This window comes from Diabrotica undecimpunctata, chromosome 9 (assembly GCF_040954645.1).
Source record: "Diabrotica undecimpunctata isolate CICGRU chromosome 9, icDiaUnde3, whole genome shotgun sequence".
Classification (NCBI taxonomy): domain Eukaryota; kingdom Metazoa; phylum Arthropoda; class Insecta; order Coleoptera; family Chrysomelidae; genus Diabrotica; species Diabrotica undecimpunctata.
The window spans coordinates 89,934,779-89,959,102 of record NC_092811.1 but is presented as its reverse complement, the minus strand read 5'-3'; the positions used below and the strand labels follow the sequence as shown (position 1 = coordinate 89,959,102).

The window sequence follows — 24,324 nt, the reverse complement described above, 5'->3', positions numbered from 1 at the left end:
CTTCGTTCATCGTGGCATCGCTGCGCTTCTATTGTCCATAAGAAATACATGGCCCTATCTCCGCAATGTTATTTTCTTAACGTGAAACGCTCTATAGATCACTATGTTTATATTTTGCCTTATTAGCTGTTTCCCGACTATGTGAAGTTTTCCAGTTTGGAGAATACCTCTGACATTCCATGTTATTCTTTTATTTGGAGTGTATTCTCGGAAAAATAACCATTATCATTAGTACAGATAATATTAATCCTGAGTAGACAACTTTCTTTATGTGCTAACTAAACACTTTACAAATATCTATCAGTACTATTTAGCTTAATCAATATATTACAACTAGTAACAGTGTTTTTGGCTGTATGGATCCACCTGTGTATTTCACCAATTGGACTTTTCTGATGACGGGTTCTGGTTGGATCATTGATTGTAGTAATTTAGGCAGTTCGAATTATATAGGGAGTCGAGACTCTCTATAGGACTTTCTCTATAGAGATCCGGTAGTTGAGTCAAATGGGGAATAAAACAATTGGTAATACCAATAATTCTTTTAATATATCATAAATAAGTACACAGTACCTAGCATTTATATCTAACAATAATTTTTAACAATATATACATATGCACTTTAATATTAAACAATAAGTAGTAATAATTATTACAATGATTTTTATGTATGAAATTCGGTTTTAAATACCTTTTTAACTTTGCAACTGTTAACTATCAGGTAACGTCAACATTATAGATTTTATATCAAGACCCGCGAGACACTTCTTATGTCTTGTGATACTTGCAGGGCACATAGATACATTTAATTTTCAAGCAACGGATGTACAGCCTGAAAAGTACAAACATCAACAAGCTGTTGCACCAACAGTTGGGTTTATCTCCGATTTCTTTCCCCGGCTTATTTTCAGAGATCTAGGAGATATACACAACCTGTAGCAAATTATAATCGTAGGGATAAAACAACACTATGGTAATTATGGAAAACTATTAACTTCCTTTTCGAACAAAGTAGTTCCAAAAGTCTCCAATAAGTATACTAATAGGAGGGAGTAACTAGTGTGTGGGAGAAACTAATAAAGTTCATGTGAAAGTATGATTCCATCAGATCAGACGGGATTAATATCGGTACGACCCAAAAAAGGAAACTGAAGAAATAATTAAGAAGCTATCCCCACATATAGATATAGGCAAAGGCGACGATGATCATGATGAATGATTACTAACTTCCAATATTGGAATAGGCATTGATAAGCTTTACAGGGTATTAATATCTAGGAAAAAGGCTAAACAGTAGCCATGGCAACATAATCGAAACAGTTCAGGAAAACGAGTACTGCAGTTGGTTTTGTTGTCTTCCTAATAAGTTATTTTTTAATCGTCCTGATTTACTTCAATTCATAAAACACTAAAATTACATACATTAACAGTTTTCATAATTACCAATACATTTAAATATTATAAATAGAAAACTTTGTCCACAAATACATTGTAGCTGATATATAATCGTGTTTATTGATTATAAAAAATATTACACACCGATTAACACCAATTACCTTAATTTTCTTCATTGGCTTTGTAAACAAAATTTCCTAATTAATTTCATCAAAATATTATTTTACTCGTGCGAAAACTTAACAATTCAAGCTTAAATCAAGTTTTAATAGTGAAAAAATATTCTCTTGTCCAATTTATATACTTATTAAATATAAAAATTTTCTTGGTTATATTGTCTGTAACAGGTTTTGTGATAATAATTTTTTTTTGATCCTACTAATGATTATTTAGCTGTAGTTGATAAGAGATTTTCCCAAAAGTAATTTTAGATATGTAATGCAGTTATAGGATTTGCATACTCCACTGTAATTTAGCGAGGTCCATAGATTATTGCATTTATTTTTTGAGCAAATATGATTAAAACATTCACTAGAAGATCTATCATCAATATATTGCAGAATGATTGATTTTGTACAATAACATAATAACAATTGCTCAATTTATACAGTCAATCAAAAGTATAGCATTTTTCATATAAAAGTGCTTGCACGTCACAATTTATATAAAGTGACATCACTTATATTTAAAATTTCCAGAACGTCAACCTTAGAGTTCAAATTTTTATAACACAGCTAATACGAAACCCATACAGAACTGCTCGATCTTTCATAGGCGTCAACATGGTGTAATAATCAGAAAAATGTAATCATCATTATATTGGAAATTTTAAAATTATTTTAAGTCTAATATTCCATAAATAATAATTTTAATTAAATAGATTAAACAATTTTACGCAACTGATACGGGAATACTTCAAATTTTATTGACAGTTTGGCTTGTGGCAAAAGTGTATAAAGTGTTGCCGCTTTTTTAGAGTAAGAGTTTTGTTTATGTTTTGATTTGTTACACAATTTGATAATAATATAATATATATTAATAAATTGTATTTATAAATACATATTAAATTAGATTAATAGCTTTAAAAACTAATTATTGTTCTATATTGTGATTGTGCTATGCCAAAACAAATAAATAGTCTGTAGAAAGCTGATAAGCTTTCACATAAGATAGATTATTTGAACAAGAAATAATGGCGGGATGTTTTTACTATTAAAGCCCCTAGAGGTAATTTTAAAATTTAGAATATATAATTTTGTATTAAAAGTGCTGTGAGAGCTGATCATACCAACAGTCGTCTGTTGGTATGTCGTCTGTGACGTAGAGTGGCGCCGTTGCCGATATAAAACACGCGCTTAGTTTATTTCAATTGGCAAATTATTATTTAGTATCACGTTAGATAGAAAATGCCCACCTATATTATCTTTCAACGTTGTCATATTACGTGCTTTGTGATGACATATTAGTTAAATTGTTGTATCTTGTTGTTAATTTACTGTCGCAGTAATCTTGAGTTGACTATCATATTATTGTGCAATATATTAAAGATGGACCGTCAAGATATCACATAAAAGAAACAGACCATACTTATATTTGATATGCTTTATTAAGTAATTCATATCTCCTGAATGGTTGTTTTTTTTACAAATTAAATAATCAATCTTAAATATTGGATTAAAATATAAAATGTACATTTTACTTTTGGAAAAACTTCTAAAATTAATTTTGCCATATTCTTTAACAAACAAAGAACAACACTGTAAAAAGAAACAACACTGTAAAAAGAAAACTTTTTTTCCAGATTTATGATAACATTTTTGTAGCAACTAGTCAAAATTATGTTCTGATTACCTATAACAACAGATAACAGAATACATATCTCAAATACTTAGCAGGATTACATGAAATGTAGTTTACGAGTGTTATCATTTGAAAACTGCTGACGATCAGCAGAATTACAGTTAAAAAATCAGGCTCAACCAATATTATGGAAATCTACTAGTTCGGAAGCTTTAAATTCTCTTTTTTTTAGTGTACAAGCTTTCTTTCTATAACTAATAACGTTGTACAGAAGAAATACAATATAACAATAAGAAAATTGAATTGAAATTAATGTTGTGTTATAAAGGTCGAGTAAATGCCAGAATATCCAGCCTGTAAAGGTCAACATAAGTCAGTAATTGAGAGAATTGGATGGAGGGATAGTGAAATGATCCGGCTACTTATCAATGATTCGATAGAAAGCAGATAGCCAAAAATATGTAGGTATATATAAAATTTTGAGATTAAAATCAAAATTGCTTTAATCCCAATGATAATTTAAAATATTTTATTGTTGACGTTTTGGCTTCTACCTCAAAAAATTGTTATTTGATATTTATTATCATGACACCACTATTTTAACAAATATTTTTAAAATTATTTTTACCTCTTAGTACTATTTTGAAAACCAAGTTTCTATCGAGATTTTTCCGTAGGTATACTTCTGTAGTGGACTGTTAAACACTTGTTACTAGGGATATTTTTAAACAGCGCATCAACGATCTTGTATTCAACGCTAAAGCTTCCGATTATTGTGCGTTAAGATCATTAAAGAATTAAATGATCTCTATTACAATGGCGTACAAATTTTCAGAAATGGCAAATGTGCATTGAATTAGACATAAGTTTGCTCAAGCTTTATTAAAGTTTCAGATAATTATCGGAAATATTGGTAATCACAAAGAAATACCATGGAATAGTGAGGCAATTGCAAGGCGTTATACGAAATATCCAATCGGAATACACCAGACGATTTTTCCTTTGTACTGATCGTTGTTAATGAGGTATTACGACCACCCTTGCTGGTAACAGAGCTCAACAAAAGTGGATAAAAAACAAGTTAAAGATACAATTGAAGAAATCTCTGGAAGCAGTACGGGAGTAGTAGCTGGTCAGCTAGATGTTTCTCAAATGACGGTTTGGAGACTATTTAAGGAACACCAGCTTCGTCTGTATCATTTAATAACCTTTGAAAAGTTACTGTATGAATATGATCACCTTAAAAACAAAGGATTTTACTTTTTATGTTAAACGGAAAACACTCGTAACGTCATTAGCAACGAACATAACGCGCACATTTAGACTCGATAGAACTCGCTTTTTTGAAAAACTACTAAAACACAAAAAAGTTTCAAAAACATCGTGTTAAACTAATAGTGTCAAAATAATTTAATTATATTGTAACGTATGTCCAAAGTAAATTGAAAATTTAGGTTTTACGAGGTGGTCAAATATATTATTTAAGCGCATTTGACTTTGAATAGAGTTTACATAAAAATTTGAAGGGATTTAGAGTATAACAATTCTCATAAAATGTTTGTAGTAATACATTTTTTAAGATACTCTTACCATACGAAAGCCACGTATCCATTTTCATTACAAAATGTCTAACAATGTAACGAGATTATCATTAAGTAATTTAAAAGGGCTGTAATTTTTGTGTGTGCACATTTAAACTAAGATAAATAAGATTTCAATCGACTTATTTTTGGACCCAGAATATGTGGTTTAATTTATAACCTCCCTTTTTGTTACAACCCTTACCGCACCAATTATATAAAGGAAACAAGTTTGGTTTTCATTTTACAGTGCCTTATTTTACCATTGTATATCATAAAATACATAATTTTTGGTAATATACTGTTGCTAATTGTATAAATCATCATCGAACATAACAAATGTGATATAAATTATTTTATCCAACATTTCAGATCATTTTCTTTAATATTGTTTAAGTTTAAAACGAATTGCTGGATAAAACGAGCAAAACTCTTAACAAAATAACCAAATCACTTTTTAGATAAATCAGAAATGCTACTTTGTACTTCATTTCTTCCAGATTGACTCGTAACATTTTTTTTTAAATCAGTATTTACATATATGTATAGATTAAAATATGCTTACATAAACGAACTTTCGCAGAACCTTCTAAAGAAACTCTTAAATGTTTAGGCCGATCAAACGGTGTTATATAACTAGTAACAGGACTTCAGTTCAAAAAATATTAAGATACTAGGGCTAATTTGTATTAAAATATTGACTTGGGTTATAAGAACTACATATTATGCCATTAAAATCAGTATCAAAGTACTATAATTCAATTTCTTTAAGAGCTCATTAAATATATAAAGAGCCATTAAAGATAAGATTAGAAATGTACCACATCATTCAAGAAATCTCAGACCTTATAGCGTCTCTAATAATAAATGCATATGATTCAGAAAGTATAAATTTTCAAACGTCAACTGTCAAATTAAGCTCAATCGGATGCTTAGTTTAAAAGTTTGGTCGCCCAAATTCGGCAGTTGTTCTAGAAACATAAAAAAGCACACAGAATTGTTTTGGTCGATCGTAAATTTAAGTTGCGTGATGTAGCAAAGGAGATGAAGATATCCGAAGACAATGTATTTGGATTAACATTTGCCAATGAGAAAAGTAGATAACCCGTTCATTCAGAGCTGATACTCGGAAGTGATATGGGAAGTTAGACGAGTTTATTAAGGAACATGTGAAATAAGGCAAAGGGGACCAAAAACGCAAACATCAGTTGATAAGATGTCGCTTTGTATTTTCGGATGGGTAATTTATTTTATTCATTGACTTTTTTGTGTTTTGGCTTGGTTTGGAATCTTTAGCCACGTAATTACATATTATATTAGTATTAATTCATTCAGGATTCTACGGGGAGGACCCTTTTCCGGCTCCGGGGTTCATCACAGCGACTTCATTATTACACAGAAGAAATAAATCACGGTAAATAGCGTCCCTACTATTTCCAACTATCGAATATGAAAAATTGGGTTTTTCAGATTACAACTTGTGGCAAACTATCGACATTGTAGCTTGATAAGGAACGCGGGAAATATTCTGTTTAAACTATCGAATATGAACATTTTCCTATTTGGTTTTAGGTCAAAATATCGAATATGTTTATTCGCGTTCTTGCTCTGAATCTCATAATAATGAGACCATTGCAAACTGACAGAAATGGAATATTCGATACTTTTGTTTTGTATAAATATAACTAAACATATATTTGTACAACACAAAATATCGAATGTGACACATTCGCTAGTTTCAGTGTTTTAATTTATACAGGTATTCAATTATTATCTGCAACCTATCGAAAATACTAATCATTTCTGAGAAGAACAAATGCACGTGTTCACTATTGTGTAAATCGAGTCAAATTATTATAATACACAATAGAACTACACAACAATTAATAATATTTTTCAATATATTTAGATGCAGATATCATACCTAATATTAGGCTCATGATAACATGAGTAGACAGAACGAGTCTGTTGCAAGGCATACGCCTACAGGACTGTATCTGCGGCGGCCTTGTGGACTATCGCGGGTTGTGTTCCTCTGCATGTGTTAGCAGTCGAAAGGAGACATCTCTATGAGAGAATAGAGCATTTGACAAAACCCATAAAAAAGAAGAACGGGAAAGTTCAATGGAAAGATGACAAGAAGAGTGTAACAACACAGATGTTGCCCAGTGGAACAAGCTGCTAATCCCGAGACTAAGGGACTGGATAGATTATCTGTTTTAGGGCGTATCTTCATAGGTTCAGAAAGACAGATACAGATAAACGCCTATACTGCGAATATTCCGACACTGTTACTCACACAATGCTAGAGTGTAATAGATGTACAGTGGAGAGAAACAGAATGTATAGAGAAATAGGTGTGAACCTTCTGACTGTGAAAGAGATGATCGTGGAGATGACGGAAAATAAAAAGCGATGTAATAGTGTTCACAGTTACATCCAAACAGCAATTAAAAGAAAGAAGAAGAAGAAGAGAAACACCAACCCGACCAACGACAGAGATAAGATCTAGATAAGAGAAGGAGGTGTTCCAAAAATGTCGACAGCCTTACAGCGGCCATCCTTCTTTCAGAGTACAGTACGTGCGACAGTCAACTGCGCACAAGTAGGAGAGAGTGGTTTTAGTTGGTAGGCAGGATAATACATATCTGAATCTTTGGCACTGCTATCTTTAGTACTTTAAATTAAACTAAAACCAAAAATTTAAAGACTCAAATTTTAAGGACTCAAAATGGAGGTAGCAAAAACAAAATTTTCGGTGCCCAACCAAACCCCTCCTCCAGGAAAATTCTAAGTGCGCCACTCTCCTGCAGGAAAACATATTTTCTTACGCGCCGCCAATGATCGCATTCACAATTTCCGAGAATTCATGATTGACACGTGATTACGACTACTTTCGACCAGTTTCGACGCGTGACTTTGGATGACTAATTTCGATATTTGTTTGTTAGAGTATAGAAAATACATATAGGAAAACTACAGTTGATTTTTAAGGTGGAAAATATGAAGTAGAATGGGTGTAGGAAGAAAACAAGCTTCTTGACTGGAAAACATTCGTATTAGATTGAAATATTAAACGCAAGGTAACTTTTTCATATAGCAAAAGATCGTAAAGCTTTCGACATGGTAATCACAAACGTTGAATAATATTAATACTGTTACTCTTCTTAAAAATCAATTTTATTGAAGACACAAATAATATTATAAGACTTGACTTTAACTGATACCAATTTTCAAAAATTCAATTACTCCTGTTACTAAAACTGTCAACTTCCTGTGTTTATACACATTTTCTGACGTTCCAGGCATTACGAGCCATTTCGGAATTTTTTAATGATATCTCTTTTTCTTGATGTCTTTTTTTGAGTCAAGGGACTTTTTCTATAAGGAATAATTTCTTACGGAACTGTCGTAACAATATGGTACATAAAGAAGAAGATAAGTGATATGATATACACGTTAAAACAGTAAAAATTTAGTATCCCTCAGTTTTAATAGCATAAAATGTTGGTTTATTCTCTAGAATCGAATCATATTTTTGAAATGATGTCCAAATATTAAAAAAACAAAATATTACGCGCTAATTGTATAAATAAATATGCAATATAACGAGTTTAAGCCACAGACGGTAATAATAAATCACAGTTCTATCACAGATTCCGTCCATGTTAAAACTCACCTAAAAGAAAACCACTTTGTTAGTGATGCAACGTAAAAATAAGCACTTGTTGATACAGAGTGATTCAAAGCTTCGATCACATATATGTTTATACATAAATATTTAAATCGTTCCACGATTTTGATTCACCCCGTATGTTTGCATTTGCATTTATCGTAAGACTAGACCAAAAGCAGGTTTAATAGTGAGAAACTCAACAGCTCTTAGGATATATTTCAAACAAGTTATTCATTTTTTATGATTACTGATTATTCGAAGTAAAAATGAGTCAATAAAAAATTTATTGTAAAGTCAGTTTACTTTAGAATCTATTTACGATACTTTCTCGGTCGGGGGGTATAAATATGTGTTTAGGTCCGCATGGATGATTTGAGGTGTCCAGTGCCGGATTTTGGAGTTGAATTTGAGGGCTGCGAATTTTCTTTTTTAATTTGGGTGTTGGGTTTATTGATTAGTGACTTCAATGTTGGGGATTCCTTGTGCCTCAATTTCTATGGCTTCCTTTATTGTTCTTTTCTTGGAGTGTAGCATGGCTGCGAGCTGTTTGCAAGAGCTGAAGAGATTTTCTTATTATGCCGATTAAATTAGTTTTTTACCCGACACAACTATATACATTGATTTGACAGTTGAAATGTGTAGTATGAGATATTCCAAAAAGACTTATCTAGGGATTCATCAATTTATTACTGGAACTACACTGCGCTTCAAAATTAACGCATAATTTTAAAAACCCTGGTAAATCAAATAATTTTAATGTTTCGATTTTTGTGTTAATATATTATTGTTACCCCCGGTATATTGTAAAATTTATCGAAAGAACGATAAAAAACGCTGATGTTTTTACCATTTTTTGTAAAAAAATTAAAAACGTGCTAATTGTGCTTATATTTCGAATTTGGTTGGGTTGGATTGCGTTGTGCTGAACGTTTAAAGAGCGTTTTCAAGTTTATTAAGTGTTTTTTCTTTGAAATGAACCACCAGCAGCAAGAAAATCGAAATTTGTCAGAAAGTGACTGTTTTAGAATTGTTACTCTTCGCGAAGAAGGATACACTCAAGTAGAACTCGCTGAACGTTTTAACGTCACCCAGTTAACCATTTAAAGAGTGTTAACACGTTTTTCTGTTACTGGAAGTAACTCGAGAAGACCCGGTCAAGGCCGTAGAAGGGTTACAACTCCTTATCAAGACCGGTTTTTGACACTTCGTACACTGAGACAAAGGTTTGTTACCAGTACTTCTTTATAAAATGAATTTTTGAATCGTTATAACTTTAGAATCAGCCAAAATACGATTAGAAGAAGACTTGCCGAAAACGACCTACACCCTGGAAGGGCACCAGTTGGCCCATTATTGACCAGAGACCATAGAAGGCAAATATTGCATTGGAATTCCTGCCATGGATTGGCCTGCGAGAAGTCCTGACCTCAACCCAATAGAACATGTTTGGGACATCATAGGCAGACGACTACGACAACTACTTAATGCACCAAACACATTAGATGAACTGTTTTTGCGGTTGGTTGAAATTTGGGATCAAATTGATCAAGAAGAAATCAGAACGATTATTCTCAGTATGAGAGATCGTTGTCAAGCAGTAATAAATGCCAGAGGAGGCAATACTCGATATTAGTACACGATACTAGTATTTGCTTCAACTTTAAAATTTTAATTTGGTTATTAATTTATAATGTTAGTTTGTTTAGATGTTTAGATTTATGATGATATGTTGTTAATATCAATACATTTTTTATGAAAAAAGAAAAGTTTTTTATTTAAGATGTTCTAAAACAATCATAAAGCAGAAAAGAACAAACTAAAATTTTTTCATTACAACTCAAAATAATAATTGTAAAATTATGCGTTAATTTTGGAGCGCAGTGTATTTTTAAATAAACATTCAAAACGTAAAAACTCATCATTTTGCACATAACTTAAAAACTTATCTGTTTAGAGATTTGACTACAACACACAACATTTAAAAAAAAAAAGATACTCACAATGAGATATGCACAAAATAAACAACAAAATCGCTGTTTTTGAATATTGTTAATAACTTTTTTATTGTTTTTTAAACTTAAATGTACCTAAAGTTGAAGGTCTTATTGTGTTTAAATTGTGTGCAAAAGATGGGCCAGATCGGTTGAATAGTTTTTACCAAAATTAATTAGTTTTTCAGTTAGTTATTTATAAAAAATTGTCACATCTTTATTAATTTATATTTAAATAATTATTTTATTTTACTTTCTTTATTAATTCCTTAACCTTCAGTTTCTTTTTTACTATTATTTCTTCAAATAATTTGAATAATTTATGGAATAATGTAGAATTATAATAATATTTCAATTCTCTTTGGTAGTCTTATCGTTGCACATTGGAGCCCAACGTGGGGACGCCAATAATACAATTATATTTTAAATAAATAAATAAATAATAATAAAAAGCGACTTATGAAAAGGTTTGTACATCCCATAGTCATTAACTGCTTTATTTAGGATAATTTTGCAATGAAAATATGTTAAATGTTAGGAAAATCTCCAATTTAAGATTTGCTGATGACACTACACTTATAGCAGCAAATGAGCAACAAATGTTTAATCTTCTGCGAAGAGTTGAGTACGAAAGCAATAAAGTTGGTCTAAAAATCAATAAAGTCGGGACAAAAATAATGGTGGTCGATAGATTCCACACTATTCAACTGACATGTCACAGGAATACCAGATAGTGGACAGTTTTGTCTATCTCGGGTGTAGTATAACTAACGATGGTAACTGTGAAGCATAAGTTCGGAGATGTATTGGTATGGCAAAAAATGCGATGAGTCGCCTAACTAAAGTTTGGAAAGACAGATCTATCTCCCAAAATATCAAGATAAACTGGAGATGGAGATCAAGACTGGTGAATGCCCTTGTATTCTCAATATTTCTATATGGGGCAAAAACTTGGACTCTTTGCGGACGCGAGCGCCAAAAAATTGATGCCTTTGAGATGTGGCGCTGGAGAAGAATGCTGCGCATACCTTGGATAGCCCATAGGACAAACGTTTCCATTTTAAACCAACTTGAGATTAAAAAAAAGGCTGTTCACAATATGTCTATAACGTAATCTATAATTTTTCGGTCACGTGGTTCGCAGAGGTGACGATAGTTTGGAGAGATTAATTGTTTCTGAAAACGTTCCGTGGAGAAGATCAAGAGGATTATCACCAACTAGATGATCCGACTAAATTAAGAATTCAGCTGGAAACTCATTCTGCGAAGCTCTCAGAGCAGCTACAGATAGAGACCGATTGAGAAAAATTGTTAGGAATATTGGAAGAAATCACGATCCTCAATCATGGGGAAACAACAAGAGAGAGACAGTTATTATTTTAACGTTATACCCCAGTTTAAAAAAAGAAATAGTAAATTTGGTCCAGTAGAACCCAAGATGTATTTTTTTCCGAACGCTGTATTTTGAAATTGTGTTGAAAAACAAAGTATTCTTTGTTTACAACATTCCTCTTTAAAAAAATTTAGCAATTTTATTTGCTGAAAGTTTTGTTAAAAAGCACTTTTCTTATAAAATATTGGTTAATTTCAGCCTTTAATGTTGTTAATTAATAATAAGTTTCAATAAATTTACTATCACTAGATGAGAGTCTTTTTGTAATATCTCACGCTACACATTTCAATTGTCAAACCCGCCTATATAGTTGTGACGAAAAAAGATTTATTTTTATTAATTTAATCGATCTATATGTCTCAGATCTAGTTTGTGTTCATCCAGTATATTTTTTCCAGCGTATCCTAAGAGATACGCTGATACAGCGGATCTCTTAGGATACGCTGTATGGACTTTCTAATGGAAAAATGTCTGTAGGAAAGCTGCGACTTAATTTATGCAGCTCTTTCTGTTGTTGTTCTTCTTTCTGTATGTTGGTTTTAGTGTAGCCATTTTTCCTGAGGCTGTGCTTTATTTTTGACGTTTTTTTGTTTGTTGGAGTCATCATTTAGTTTTAAGGATCTTGTAATAAATTTATGACAACTCCTTTTTATTTGTGCTTGCTGATGATGAGAGAGCGTTTAGATATTTCTGAGACACACTAAACAGTGTGTCTCAGAGAATCGTCCATGCGTTTGATGATCATTAGGTTATCAAAAAGGAGTTGGTTATTCGACTCTAGTTCCAGTGTAAATTCGATTCTGTTATAGATGATCCACTTATAACTGTTGTTCCAGATTTAGGTGTTGTGGTGTTCTCAACAGGGAGACAAAGATAAACAAATATAACCCGATTGAAAAGATGAAAGATGGAAGTCGCCAACGGTACACATATCTAAAGGTGCCCACCAAAGGTACATACAAAATTTTTAATATTTAATAAAGAATGACTCATTTTACTTCTTACCATTACATTGTTAATGTCACTTAATTATTTAAAAATACTCCATTTTCATCAACATTAGTTTTTCTTTTATAAAAATTATAGTAAGTATCTATTTTTCTTTCAATAACAATTGTCTTCTAAGTATATGGTCACGAGTATATTTAAAACAGACATCACTTTAATTGTAGCATATTTCACCACTTTTTAGTTTCATATATTTTAATAAGCCAATTTTCAAAAATCAATAATATTGCCGAATCTTTAAAAAATGACTACACAAAAGTAGATTACGTATTTTATCACAGTTTTTCATACATTATCAAATGTATCTTACAATCCATTTACAATAGCAGTCCCAACAATAAAAAAATAATTTTTTTGTACATCAGTTTTGTTTTTAATAAACATGTGGTCGAAAAAATTAAGAAACTTCACTATAATTTTATTTTGAACATTTCTTTATTGAATTGCTAATGCCGTTCATACTTTTAATGCATATATTTAATAAAACAATACAGTTCTTTGCGCCGCATGCAAGTATACACAGGACAGGTCCAGTAAAGGAACTAAATCCCCAAAGAATGGAAAATAATTGAAACGTTTTACTTTATTATATATAAATCGGAAAATACGTAGACCGTCCGATTCGCACTCGTAGTTTTGTTTTGACCGCGTGTAAAAGCGGACGTGTCTGAAGATTTTAGAAAAATGGAAAAAGAGCAATATCGGTCGGTGATTCGATTCTTGTTTTTGGAAGAAAAATCGCGCAGTGAAATGAAAGGGCGCTAGATGCTGTGTACGGTGACTCTTCTCCTTTGATGACAACCGTCAAAAATTAGTTTTTTGAGTTTCAACGTGGCCGCACGTCGATTTTTGATGAGCCACGAAAAAGGCTACCACGGAGGATAACGTGACAAAAATCCAAGATATCTTATTGGCAGACAGCCGATTGAAGGTGCGCGAGATAACTGAAATAGTAGGCATCTCAAAAGACCAAGTATATCATACCCTGCACGAAATTTTGGGCATGAGAAAGCTGTCGGCCCGATGGATGCTGAGTTTGCTCACTCCGGACAACAAGTGCAACCGTGAGACTACACCAGAGCAGTATTTGACGCTATTTAAGGTAAACCGAAGGAGTTTCTACGTCATTTTGTAACCGTCGACGAAACATGGATCCACTGGTACACACCAGAGACCAAGGAACAGGCTCAACAGTGGACGGCACCAGGCTAACGTGCGCCGAAGAAGGCGAAGACTGTCTTATCGGCCGGAAAGATGATGGCCACAATTTTTTTCTTTATTTCACAAAGAGTGATCTACACCGCCTACCTGGAGAAGGGCAAAAATGTCACAGCTAATACTACGCAGAATTATTGGGCAACGCACCGGATCATACCTCCGCCGTCGCCATTGCGAAATTGGTCGAATTGGGCTATGAATTCTCCAGATTTAACCCGGTGCGACTTCGTTTTCAAACTTAAGAAAGGCACTCGCCAGGCAGAAATTTAAGTCGAATGACGAGGTCATCGCCGCCACGGAAGCCCACTTTGCAGACCTCGAGAAAAATTATTTTTCAGACGAGTTAAAGAAGTTGGAGCATCGCTGGGTCAATTGTATCGAGGTAAAATGAAACTATGTTATAAAAATTTTCGTTTTTCCAAAAATTTTTTTCAATGTCCAAAAAGTTACAAAAATTTACCTACTGAGGCCTATGCTTTTCAATATGTACTCTAACATTGTACTCTAGATCGCAAATAAGATATAATTTTGTAAAATTTTATGTATATTTCACACTTCTGTATGAAATTGAATCATGGATGATAAAAGTCAGCAGCACGAAGAAGAAATAACCCCGAAAATGAATTACACCCATCGGTGTAATAAAAGATGTTACTTTTACTGTCCAGACATCCAGACAATCAACTTAGTAGTTGTGAGTTGACTAAAATATATTAGGTATGGAAGAGTACCACCATAAAATGAAAATTTGTGTTTATTAAAGCTACTTCCAAATCCGGGTTCTTAGAACGTAATGTGACGACGAGAAACATAAAAAGACCTGTTAAAGCAGAGATATTTAGAGAGTCCTAATAGATAAAATGTAATAATTTGTAACTTTATAAATATCACATGTTTGTTATTTTTCTTCACATAATTATTTATGTCAAATTTCTTTTGGTTTTATTCATTTGTTAACTCTCGTTTTATTTTTCTTCTAAAAATAGTTGACGCTCAACTTTTCTATCAACTAAATACTCTGTTTAATTATTATTCTTCAATTTAAATTTATAATTATTTCAGTTATATTCTCATTTACATCTGTAGTATACCACCCGTATACTAAATTTCATCTAGATACAAAATTTGTTTGTATATTGGTATTTCCAATATACAATGTCAAATATCACTTCAAACTAATTGAAGTAGGGTACATTTTTTATATTGTTCTGAAGCTATTTTCTTGTGGCATCTTAAAGCAATTAAATTAAACAAACTTTTTTAAACTCCAATTGTGGCTTATTCCTATTAAAATAGTAATTGCTTTATATCTTTTAGTTTTAGTTCACAAACCCATTTTATTTGTCTTATCTTGTTCTTAGGATAAGATTTACTACTTAACAAATACTCTGTGTTCTTTCATACAGTTTTATTTTAATATTTTTTATCATAACATACTTAACCTATCTATGTCCATGCTTTCTTTCAAACCTTATAAAAGGACATATGTAGGTAGAATATTTTATTTAAATCATTTTTAACTTTCATAATCATATCGTCCTTGCCATTGAAATTTTTTTTATGATTATTAATTTTTTGGAACCTCATGGCAAGACAAGACATTTAACTTTATGCTGTCAGGTAACAAAAGATTTCTTGTTGCAGTTTTTTTATTATTGGGTCTTTTTTTTGTTGTCCCCCTATTTGGTGGGACTACCCAATTAACACCACGTGAAATTCACCACAACAGCTGCTTATTAAGGAGATGTAGCATGCCAACATCAATGGTACTATCATTACAGCCAATGTCAATTCTGCTGCTACATTTGTCTCCATTTGAAGCTGGAACCAGCTCTCCTACAGATGTGACGGTATCTCTATTGTAGCCTTAAGTATATTATTTACATTTATTTTACTGTAAAGCTTAGGCAAGATCTTCTCACTAAATTTTGGTTTTCTTTATATTTAATAAATAATATGACTATTTAGTATAATCTTTTACAAAAATTACGAAAATTGGCATCTCAAGTATCGCTTTTAATAGCATGACTGAGGTGCCGTTTTATTTTTAAACAATCGGCTTCCACTGACCTAGATGGTCAAAGTGTTGACAGCTTCACATACCTTGGCTCGCTAGAGACTACTACCAAGAAAACAAGCGAAGAAATTAAAGGACGAATAAAACTTATAAATAGGGCATGCTATGGACTCCAAAAACAATTCCACTCAAGAAACATAGTAAAGTACTCCGCAAAATATTTGGAGCTATAAATAATCAAGGGCAATGGCGAAAAAGATATAACTTCGAATTATAACCAACTCTTTAATTAACCAGACGTCGCGTCGTAACGTTCAATAAAATACAGCGATTTACAGATGGCTGGACAGAAAATACAAATGCCAGACAACAAGATTGCTAAGAAGCTAACCACAGCAACACCTGTAGGAAGGAGAAACAGAGGCCGACCGCGAATTAAATGGTGAGATGAAGTTGAGACCGACTTTTTGTTAATATATAACGCTTTCTGTTTTACAGTTTAATATTAGTATTTTGTGTCTGACAAACTGTCAGAAGCTGATTTTAGCAATTGATACAGTGTAAGAAAATACTGTTCTGTTGTTCTGTAGTTGTAAGCACGTTGTTGATTTGTAAGATGTATATATGAAACATTAGCTGGTTAGAACTATTAAAATAGAAGCCTACTTAATAATAGAAATACTAAACACAAGACTTTTAGAGATATTAAAAATCAGAAGATATCAACACGTCGCTAGAAACCGAACAGAATCTTGGAGCAGGCCAGGATCCGATTATCGGGCCAAAGATGATGATGATGACGATGATGATGATGACGACGATGATGATCTAGGTGGTTGCATTATTGTTACAAATTACGTTAAATAGACGAAATTGAGAGAATAATTTGGTCAGACTGCATGATTGTTTTTCTGGTAGGTTTTCGACCATGCTTGCTTATTGAATAAATTTGTCACCGTACCAGTATATGATAAAAACGTATGACTCTGGTTGCCGAGACGGGAAAGCTTTGATTAACCCTGACTACACCTTGAAATTGTAGTTTTATTTGGAACAATTATATCACAAATTATTTTGTTTGGCTTTACAAGTTTATTAATATGTAAAGGAGGAATCATGGTTAAGGTTTTGCTCTCTGACCAAAACACAGTATTCTAAATAAATTTTATGAAGTTCTCAGATTTTAACAATATTTCTTCAGCTTACGGCATTAGTAATGTTTATTAAATTATAGAAAAGTTTCTATATCATCTTGTATCTTCCACAAAGTTATTTTACAAAAACGTATATAATATTCAGTGTTACATAAAACAAAAATGTTGAGACATGCGATATCAACCCAAAAACAAAAACCATTCAAAAATCACATCAACAAAACTGCTAGTGTCATAATACTTTCTCAAAATTTTTGCATAGAAATAAAATTATTAAAACCTTAAAAATGTCTACTATAATATATTTTCTTGCTTGACTATTCTTTGTAAAAGTGTGAGTCACTGCATGTTCCTAAGTTTCTCTACACTAAACCAACAAAATCAATCCATAAAAAATACACCTAATGATAACAGTACAAAAATACTATAATCGATCGTGTTAGGCAATAAAAAAAATGTAAAGTAGCCACAACATTGTAAGCCAAATGACAAAGTTGTATGAAATTTTATTACACGTGCATATACTGCGGGACAAATGAAAACATGTTATTAATATCTTAATATCAGGTATTCATAATTTATCACGTCAGTCAAAAACGAACCCGGCAAAAAGCCACTACATTTTCACTATACAATGTGATAAAACACAGAATTCCAATATGAACATTTTTTTTTTCTTAATAGCATTACTGCCGCCCACTGACGTCATTCTCTACAATCATTTTTAGAAAAAGTCTAGAAATTTAATGTGACCCCTTCTTGGCCTGTTCTAGAGCTTTCTCAAAGATGACGCTAGTGGACGGAGCTTGTAAAGCTATCGGTATAGAAAATCTCACGATTTAACGATTAATTCCAGCTTTTAGAAGTCATTGTTTAAAATTTGTTGCAGGGTGTATTTAATTACTATTTTTATCAGCACTAGATAAGAGCAAAAGTAAAATATTAAAAACAGATAGGAACAATGTTGAATTTTCAAAATTAAAACCATATACAGGGTGTTCCATCAAAATAACTTTTTATGCTGTAAGGGTATCGTTTATAAGTTAACATTGCTCTTGATATTTTGCATAAAATATGTGTAGTAAAATTTCATTTTTAAGCTCTTTTAAAATTTAGACCATTGAAGTTATTTTATCAAATATAATAATCTCACATTCAGTTTTTTCAATGATCCAAATTTTAAACTTTGGTTAAGAATGTGGAAAGTTAACAGTTTATACTATGAGTACTATTTTTAACATCAAAAAACAAATATTTTCTTACTAAAAATGGTAGTTTTAGATGTTTTGGGCTTAACTTAACTTAAAGTTGCCAATTAGATGTTATGGGAGCTGTCGACATGTTTCATAAAATTAAAAGTAAAATTGTAAACAATAAAATGGAATTGGTGGCGTTTGGAATATGTCTTAATTAAAAATAAAAAAAAAATAAGGCTAACGCTACTGTCCAGTTGTAAAAGATATACCATGAACAAACAGGGCTTAAAACCAGATATGAAAAAGGAAATATCTTACTTTCATCTTTCGTGATATATTCTTCGAATCAGTACACCTTGTACGGATCCGGTAGATGTGTTGCCGCCATAAGAAAACAAAAAAAAAACAGCTATTTTAAAAACAGGTGAAAATTGTTGAGTTCCGGGGGAAAAATTTATTTCAATGTATTGAAATTGCATCGATGTCAAAATAGTACACGAAGTAATAAACTGTCATAAACAGAAACTGAGCTGCAACTGCCTACTTTTTGTCAATATTTGTTGGCCCCTTACATTTTCACGCACCGGTTGTAAACCATCGAAGGAATCGCGCATATCATGACTCCTCAGGCGGCGGTTCTGGTTCCTCTTCGTTGTCCAACTTGTTGGCGCCCTGGTTGCAGGCACGACATTTGCAGCAAACTATGCATGGTGCGGCGAGGAGGAGCAGTGGTGAGGCGACCAGTAGAAGAATGCCGAATCCGGCAAAAATGCCGATGACCTGGGTCCGATGCCAGATAACCGAAGCTCGGGAGTGTCCCAGTTTGTTTTTGCAGGGTCCTTTGTCGTAGTGTCTCAGCAAAAAGTCGTCCTAAACGTTAACAATAATTAATATTTTATTTAACTACTGGAGAACTAAAGATATGGTTCAGCTTAAAAAAGATTAAGAGTAAAAAATCCTCTAAAAAAAAAGAGACAATTGAAATCATAAAAGAGCATATTAACAAGTTCCCTAGGTACACAAGCCACCAGATTAGAAATAAGACTCCGAATAGGAGGTATCTTCCTCAGGAGTGTAATTAGAAAATAATATACAAACTTTATTCTGATTTCTGTAAGGACGAAAAAAGGAAGATCTTACAAAGGAAAGCTTTTACAAGAATATTTTTAATACTCAGTTCAACCTTAGTTTCAAAACGCCAAGTACAGACACCATTTTTAGCTCAGGCAGAAACAGACTTTTACTTGCGTAAGTGTGAGTAGCATGACCTAAAGGATGGTAGCAAAGTTGCGATCATCTTCGACTTGCCAAAAACTATGACAAGTCCTAATGTCTCAACTTATAAAGCATATTATTTAAGGCAACTATGGACGTACAACTTAGGCGTCCATAACCTACAGCCTGGAACAAGCCTTTTCTTTATGTGCCACAAAGGTCAGGCGTCACGTGGATGTCAGAAAATATCATCTTGTCTTCTAAAATATATCAGAAGCCTTCCCCCATCTGCGAAACACATAAATGCATTTAGCGACAACTGTGGAGGCCAAAGTAAGAGTCACCTGGCAGTCAAATTTTAGCTTTACATTGTCAAAAACAATAAATATTCAAACAGTAGATCATCGCTTTTTTATAAGTGGTCATTCTTATAATGAGTGTGGCCAAGACTTTGATTTGATAAGAGTTAAAAGAAAAAAAAACCAAAAACAAGATATGTATGTACCTCAATATTGGATGGAGCTGGTAACTTCTACAAGTAGAAAGTTGTTTACAGTACAGACGGAAAATGATGATTTTTTAGACTTTCAAACACTTGCGCCATACTTCAAGAAGAGCGTAAGTGAAATAGAGAGCATGCAATGGTTAGATTTTCAACAGCACAAACTTTTAACCCTGTTTTACAAGAAAACAGCTGGAGGTATCATAGAAGTATTAAGTGTCTTTGGTAGTTTATAGTTTAGTCATTTACCGATTGACAAAAAGCCTCTCATTAAGCAAGCTAAATATTCAAATGTTCAACAGTTACTGAACTATGTACCTCCAATTTACCATGAGTTTTTCATAAATCTGCAACATAATGGTCAATAAGCTGGAGAACTAGCACACTTAGAAGAAGCAGAATTCGAAAACGACGACTTAGATAACCATTACGACACTAATGTCGACGAATCATAAGTCATAAGTCAATTATGTATTAGTGTTATGGTAAAGCATAAATTTGTACAAAAACTTGTACAAATAATGTCTACAGTTACTAAATTGAAGAAGAAAAACTAGCATTAAACAATCATGAAAATTACAGTGAAGGCTTAACTTTGAACGGCGTTTACTCAAAATTTACTTTTTGTCACTTATACCCCTTTACTTCTAGGGTCCTCAAATAATGATTAAATAATTATAAAAAAATGAAATTAAATAAATTAAATTTTCCGGAAAATTAAAATGAAATGAATACTCCAAGTTAAAGGTCACTCATCTTCGATCCCTAACATAATCAGTCAAAGAGTATTTAAATCTTACAGCTTTTATATCCACTAGATCATAAGGTTGATTAAAGTCATTTCCCAGTATCTGAATGCTGTTAATAATAGAAGAGAATTCGCCATAGTTTGTGTGATAGTGTTTTAGAAAATAAAGGCGCATCTCTAAGAATTCTAGTACTACATCTTAAGTTGATAAGGCTTAATAAATCAGAACAGTCATGGTATGGTCCAGTAGGTATAGAGAAAAACTAGACCACATTTAGTTCTGTAATCTTCTAGGGAACTGATATTTAGTCTTGACCTTAGTTCCACCAAAGACATGTTCTTTAAGTTTAATCCATAAGCACAAATTCGGAGAAACTTATTTCGTATTTTTCCGATGTTTTAAATATGGTTAAAATAGTATGGAGACCAATTATATAGGGAAGTCAGGTCTTCTTGGATCCTTAGACAGTCAGATAGGTATATATAGGGCTTTGAAGTATAGCTTAAGGTCATCAGTAAATAGTAAAATTTGACTAACAATTTTTACCTCAGAAATATCATTAAAAAACAAGTTAAAGAGACGAGGATCACATGTAAACCTTGTGGGACACCTGAACTGACCAAGATAGGAATCGAGAGTGGACCCTTTATAAAAAAAAACTGAACTCTTTTATCAAGATAACCACTTAACCATGAAATAAACACTCAGGAAAGCCAATATATTTTAATTTAAGGATGAGCAAATAATGGATTACTGTGTCAAAGGCCTTCAAGAAATTTGTATGAATGGAGCCTTGCCTATGCACTTGGTACCCACCCTCGGAAGCCCTGAAAATGTAGTCATGAGAGATACAAAATAAGATTTGGACACGTAGATTTACCCTGCCTAAATCCATGTAACTCATTAATCAAGAGATTTCTACAATGCCAAGTGAGATAAATGTTTAGAATTAGTTCAAAAAGTTTAGGTATGGCAGGTAACATAACAACAAGCAACAATTTTTTCTATTTCCTCTGTCACCGTTTTTAAATACCGGAGTTATATAACTGTCACCTACTAGGGAAGATGTGCAGTCTCAAAGATGACTTAAATAATGCACGTAAAGGTTCTAGACACATCTTTTTCAAAGGAACTAGATCATAAATATAATACAGACCATTGGGTAAAAAAAATAAATAACCGATTATGATAATTCCATCGAGTATTATTATTGGATTTTAATCAATTATAATCAATTATAAACCTAAAATAATACTTACATCAAGACTGGCTAGGCAATACCAACAGAAAACATGTTTGCATCTCTTACACATCATTTGAGCACAGCCTTCGTCTTTCTCGATAGGAACGTTACACATGGGGCAGCACTTAATGAGATCCGAATCGAACGGTATGCCAGGTTCTTCGGTTTTACCTTCTTTCGACAACTGCTTACCGAATTCTTCGCAGGAAAGACCATCATGCCATTCCAGCTTGCAATTACTACAGAACTCGTTGGTACACGTTGGACAAAAGACGCCCTGTGGAGAGCATTTTTGTTGAGGGCACATGTTGCAGACGGTTTCACAGCCCGCACGGGGACACCATGTACGGTTTTTATCTAATTCTACTTCTACAAAAAATAAAAATACATTATTTTCCAAAATATATATAAAATAAATAAATATATATATATATATATATATATATATATATATATATATATATATATATATATATAATTTATATATTATATATAGACCAATTACAAACATTTTTTGTAATTGGTCGCTATTCTAACTTATTTATAAATTCAACTATTTTTGTTAAAAAGTTTTCAAAATTACTAAATTTAGAGAAACATTCATTAGATATTTTTTAAAATAGTTTTTAAGATGTTTAGCAGTTTAGATTTACTAACAAAACTCAAATTTTAGTTGAAGGTCTTGATTAGGATTGTAAACACAAATTGAAAGCTTGACATAAAGAATAGTTTACCAATAGCCCTTTTATTGACTCCAACCCATAAAAAACATATACTTATATATATATATATATATATATATATATATATATATATATATATATATATATATATATATATATATATATATATATATAAAGTAAATAAATATTAAATATTATAAAATAGTTTGTTAATGTTTCTGGATTGCTCGATGTATTTAGTCACAATTAATAAAATGTGAATAATAAGCGTGATGTTCCTCTAAGTACCTGTGTTTCTTAAAATAAAATTTGGTAGTTGTCTTTTGTGATGGTGTCTTCTACAACAGATGATTTGTAGTTGTGAGCTAGACGACAATCATTCTTGTATTTTGCATTTGCACCACGTTTTGTCGTTTCAATGTATTTATCCATTTTTTCCGGTCCATTATAAGATCTTTGTTATCTTTGCCCATGGTATTGAGATCTTTAGCGATGTTGTCTCTCCATCTTGTGTGTGGTCTTCTTCCTTCTGGGTTAGACTGCCATGTTAGTTTCAGCCACCGGTCATCCGGTTCTGGTTGGATGTGATCTGCCCATCTTAACTTCTGTACCTTGGTCCCTCTTACAATGTCTGGGTGCCTGTATAGTTCCTTAAATTCTATATTTGTTCTTATCCGGTGTCTTTGCGTGCCTTCATCAATTGTTGGGCCATAACATTTTTCGTTAGAAGCACCGAATTTTTCTTCTGTGGATTTTATTCGTATTCAGGATTCGCATCCATACAATACTATCGATCGTATAACAGTTTTATACATTTGTTTCTTAGTTTTCCTGAAATGTGTTTCGATCTAAGAATATTTATACAGAATACATGGACAGAATACCTGCGTTGATTCTTGCTTTAATTTCTTCATGATGTCGTTATCGTCTGTTATTTCTCCCAAATATTTAAATTTTCTGACTTTCAAAATTGAAGTCTCCTATTGACACATTTTACTCTATTCTATCTCGTCTCGTATTGACTTGTCTTGTGGGCAATGTATTTTTCTTGTGATTTCTTGTTCTAATTTTAGTAATTGATCTTTAAATGATATTGTGATTTTAGAAACTATATCAATATTATCTGCGAAGACTATCAATAATCCCAGTTTTCGCTCCTCCCACTGTTTTGTCTAGACTAATATTAAAAAGTAGAGGTGTGACATCGCATCGCCTTGCTTTAAACCCTTGTTATCTATAACGGTTTTGATGTTGCCTACTCGAACACAACTCGTGAGGTTCTCGTCATAGATCTTGGTCAATCTAATTAGTTTTTGCGGAATAGATATTTCAGCCATCGCGTTCCTGAGTTAGACGTCGATAATGCTGTCGTATGCTTGCCTGAAATCTATAAATCACTGAACCACAACTACAAAAGTGGAAAATAGTTCTCTTGGATCTTTGGTCGATTTTAGACTTTCTTGTATTATCTTTGCTTGTTTGAAGATATACTTAATGTCATGTT

The 24,324-nt window shown here is 32.3% G+C and overlaps 1 protein-coding gene across 4 annotated transcripts in view; it reads right to left on the bottom strand.

The window, feature by feature from the left end:
• Positions 1–527: 527 nt before the first annotated feature.
• LOC140450265 (E3 ubiquitin-protein ligase RNF144B) overlaps positions 528–24,324 on the bottom strand; it is a 393,953-nt gene continuing 370,156 nt past the window's right edge. For all 4 annotated transcript variants that reach the window (XM_072543787.1, XM_072543785.1, XM_072543788.1 and 1 more), the window contains 2 exons: positions 22,154–22,506; positions 528–19,298 (listed from right to left, as the gene is read on the bottom strand). In XM_072543787.1, the coding sequence (XP_072399888.1) occupies positions 19,044–19,298; positions 22,154–22,506 (608 nt within the window). In that variant the 3' untranslated portion in view covers positions 528–19,043. The remainder of the gene's footprint in view (positions 19,299–22,153; positions 22,507–24,324) is intronic.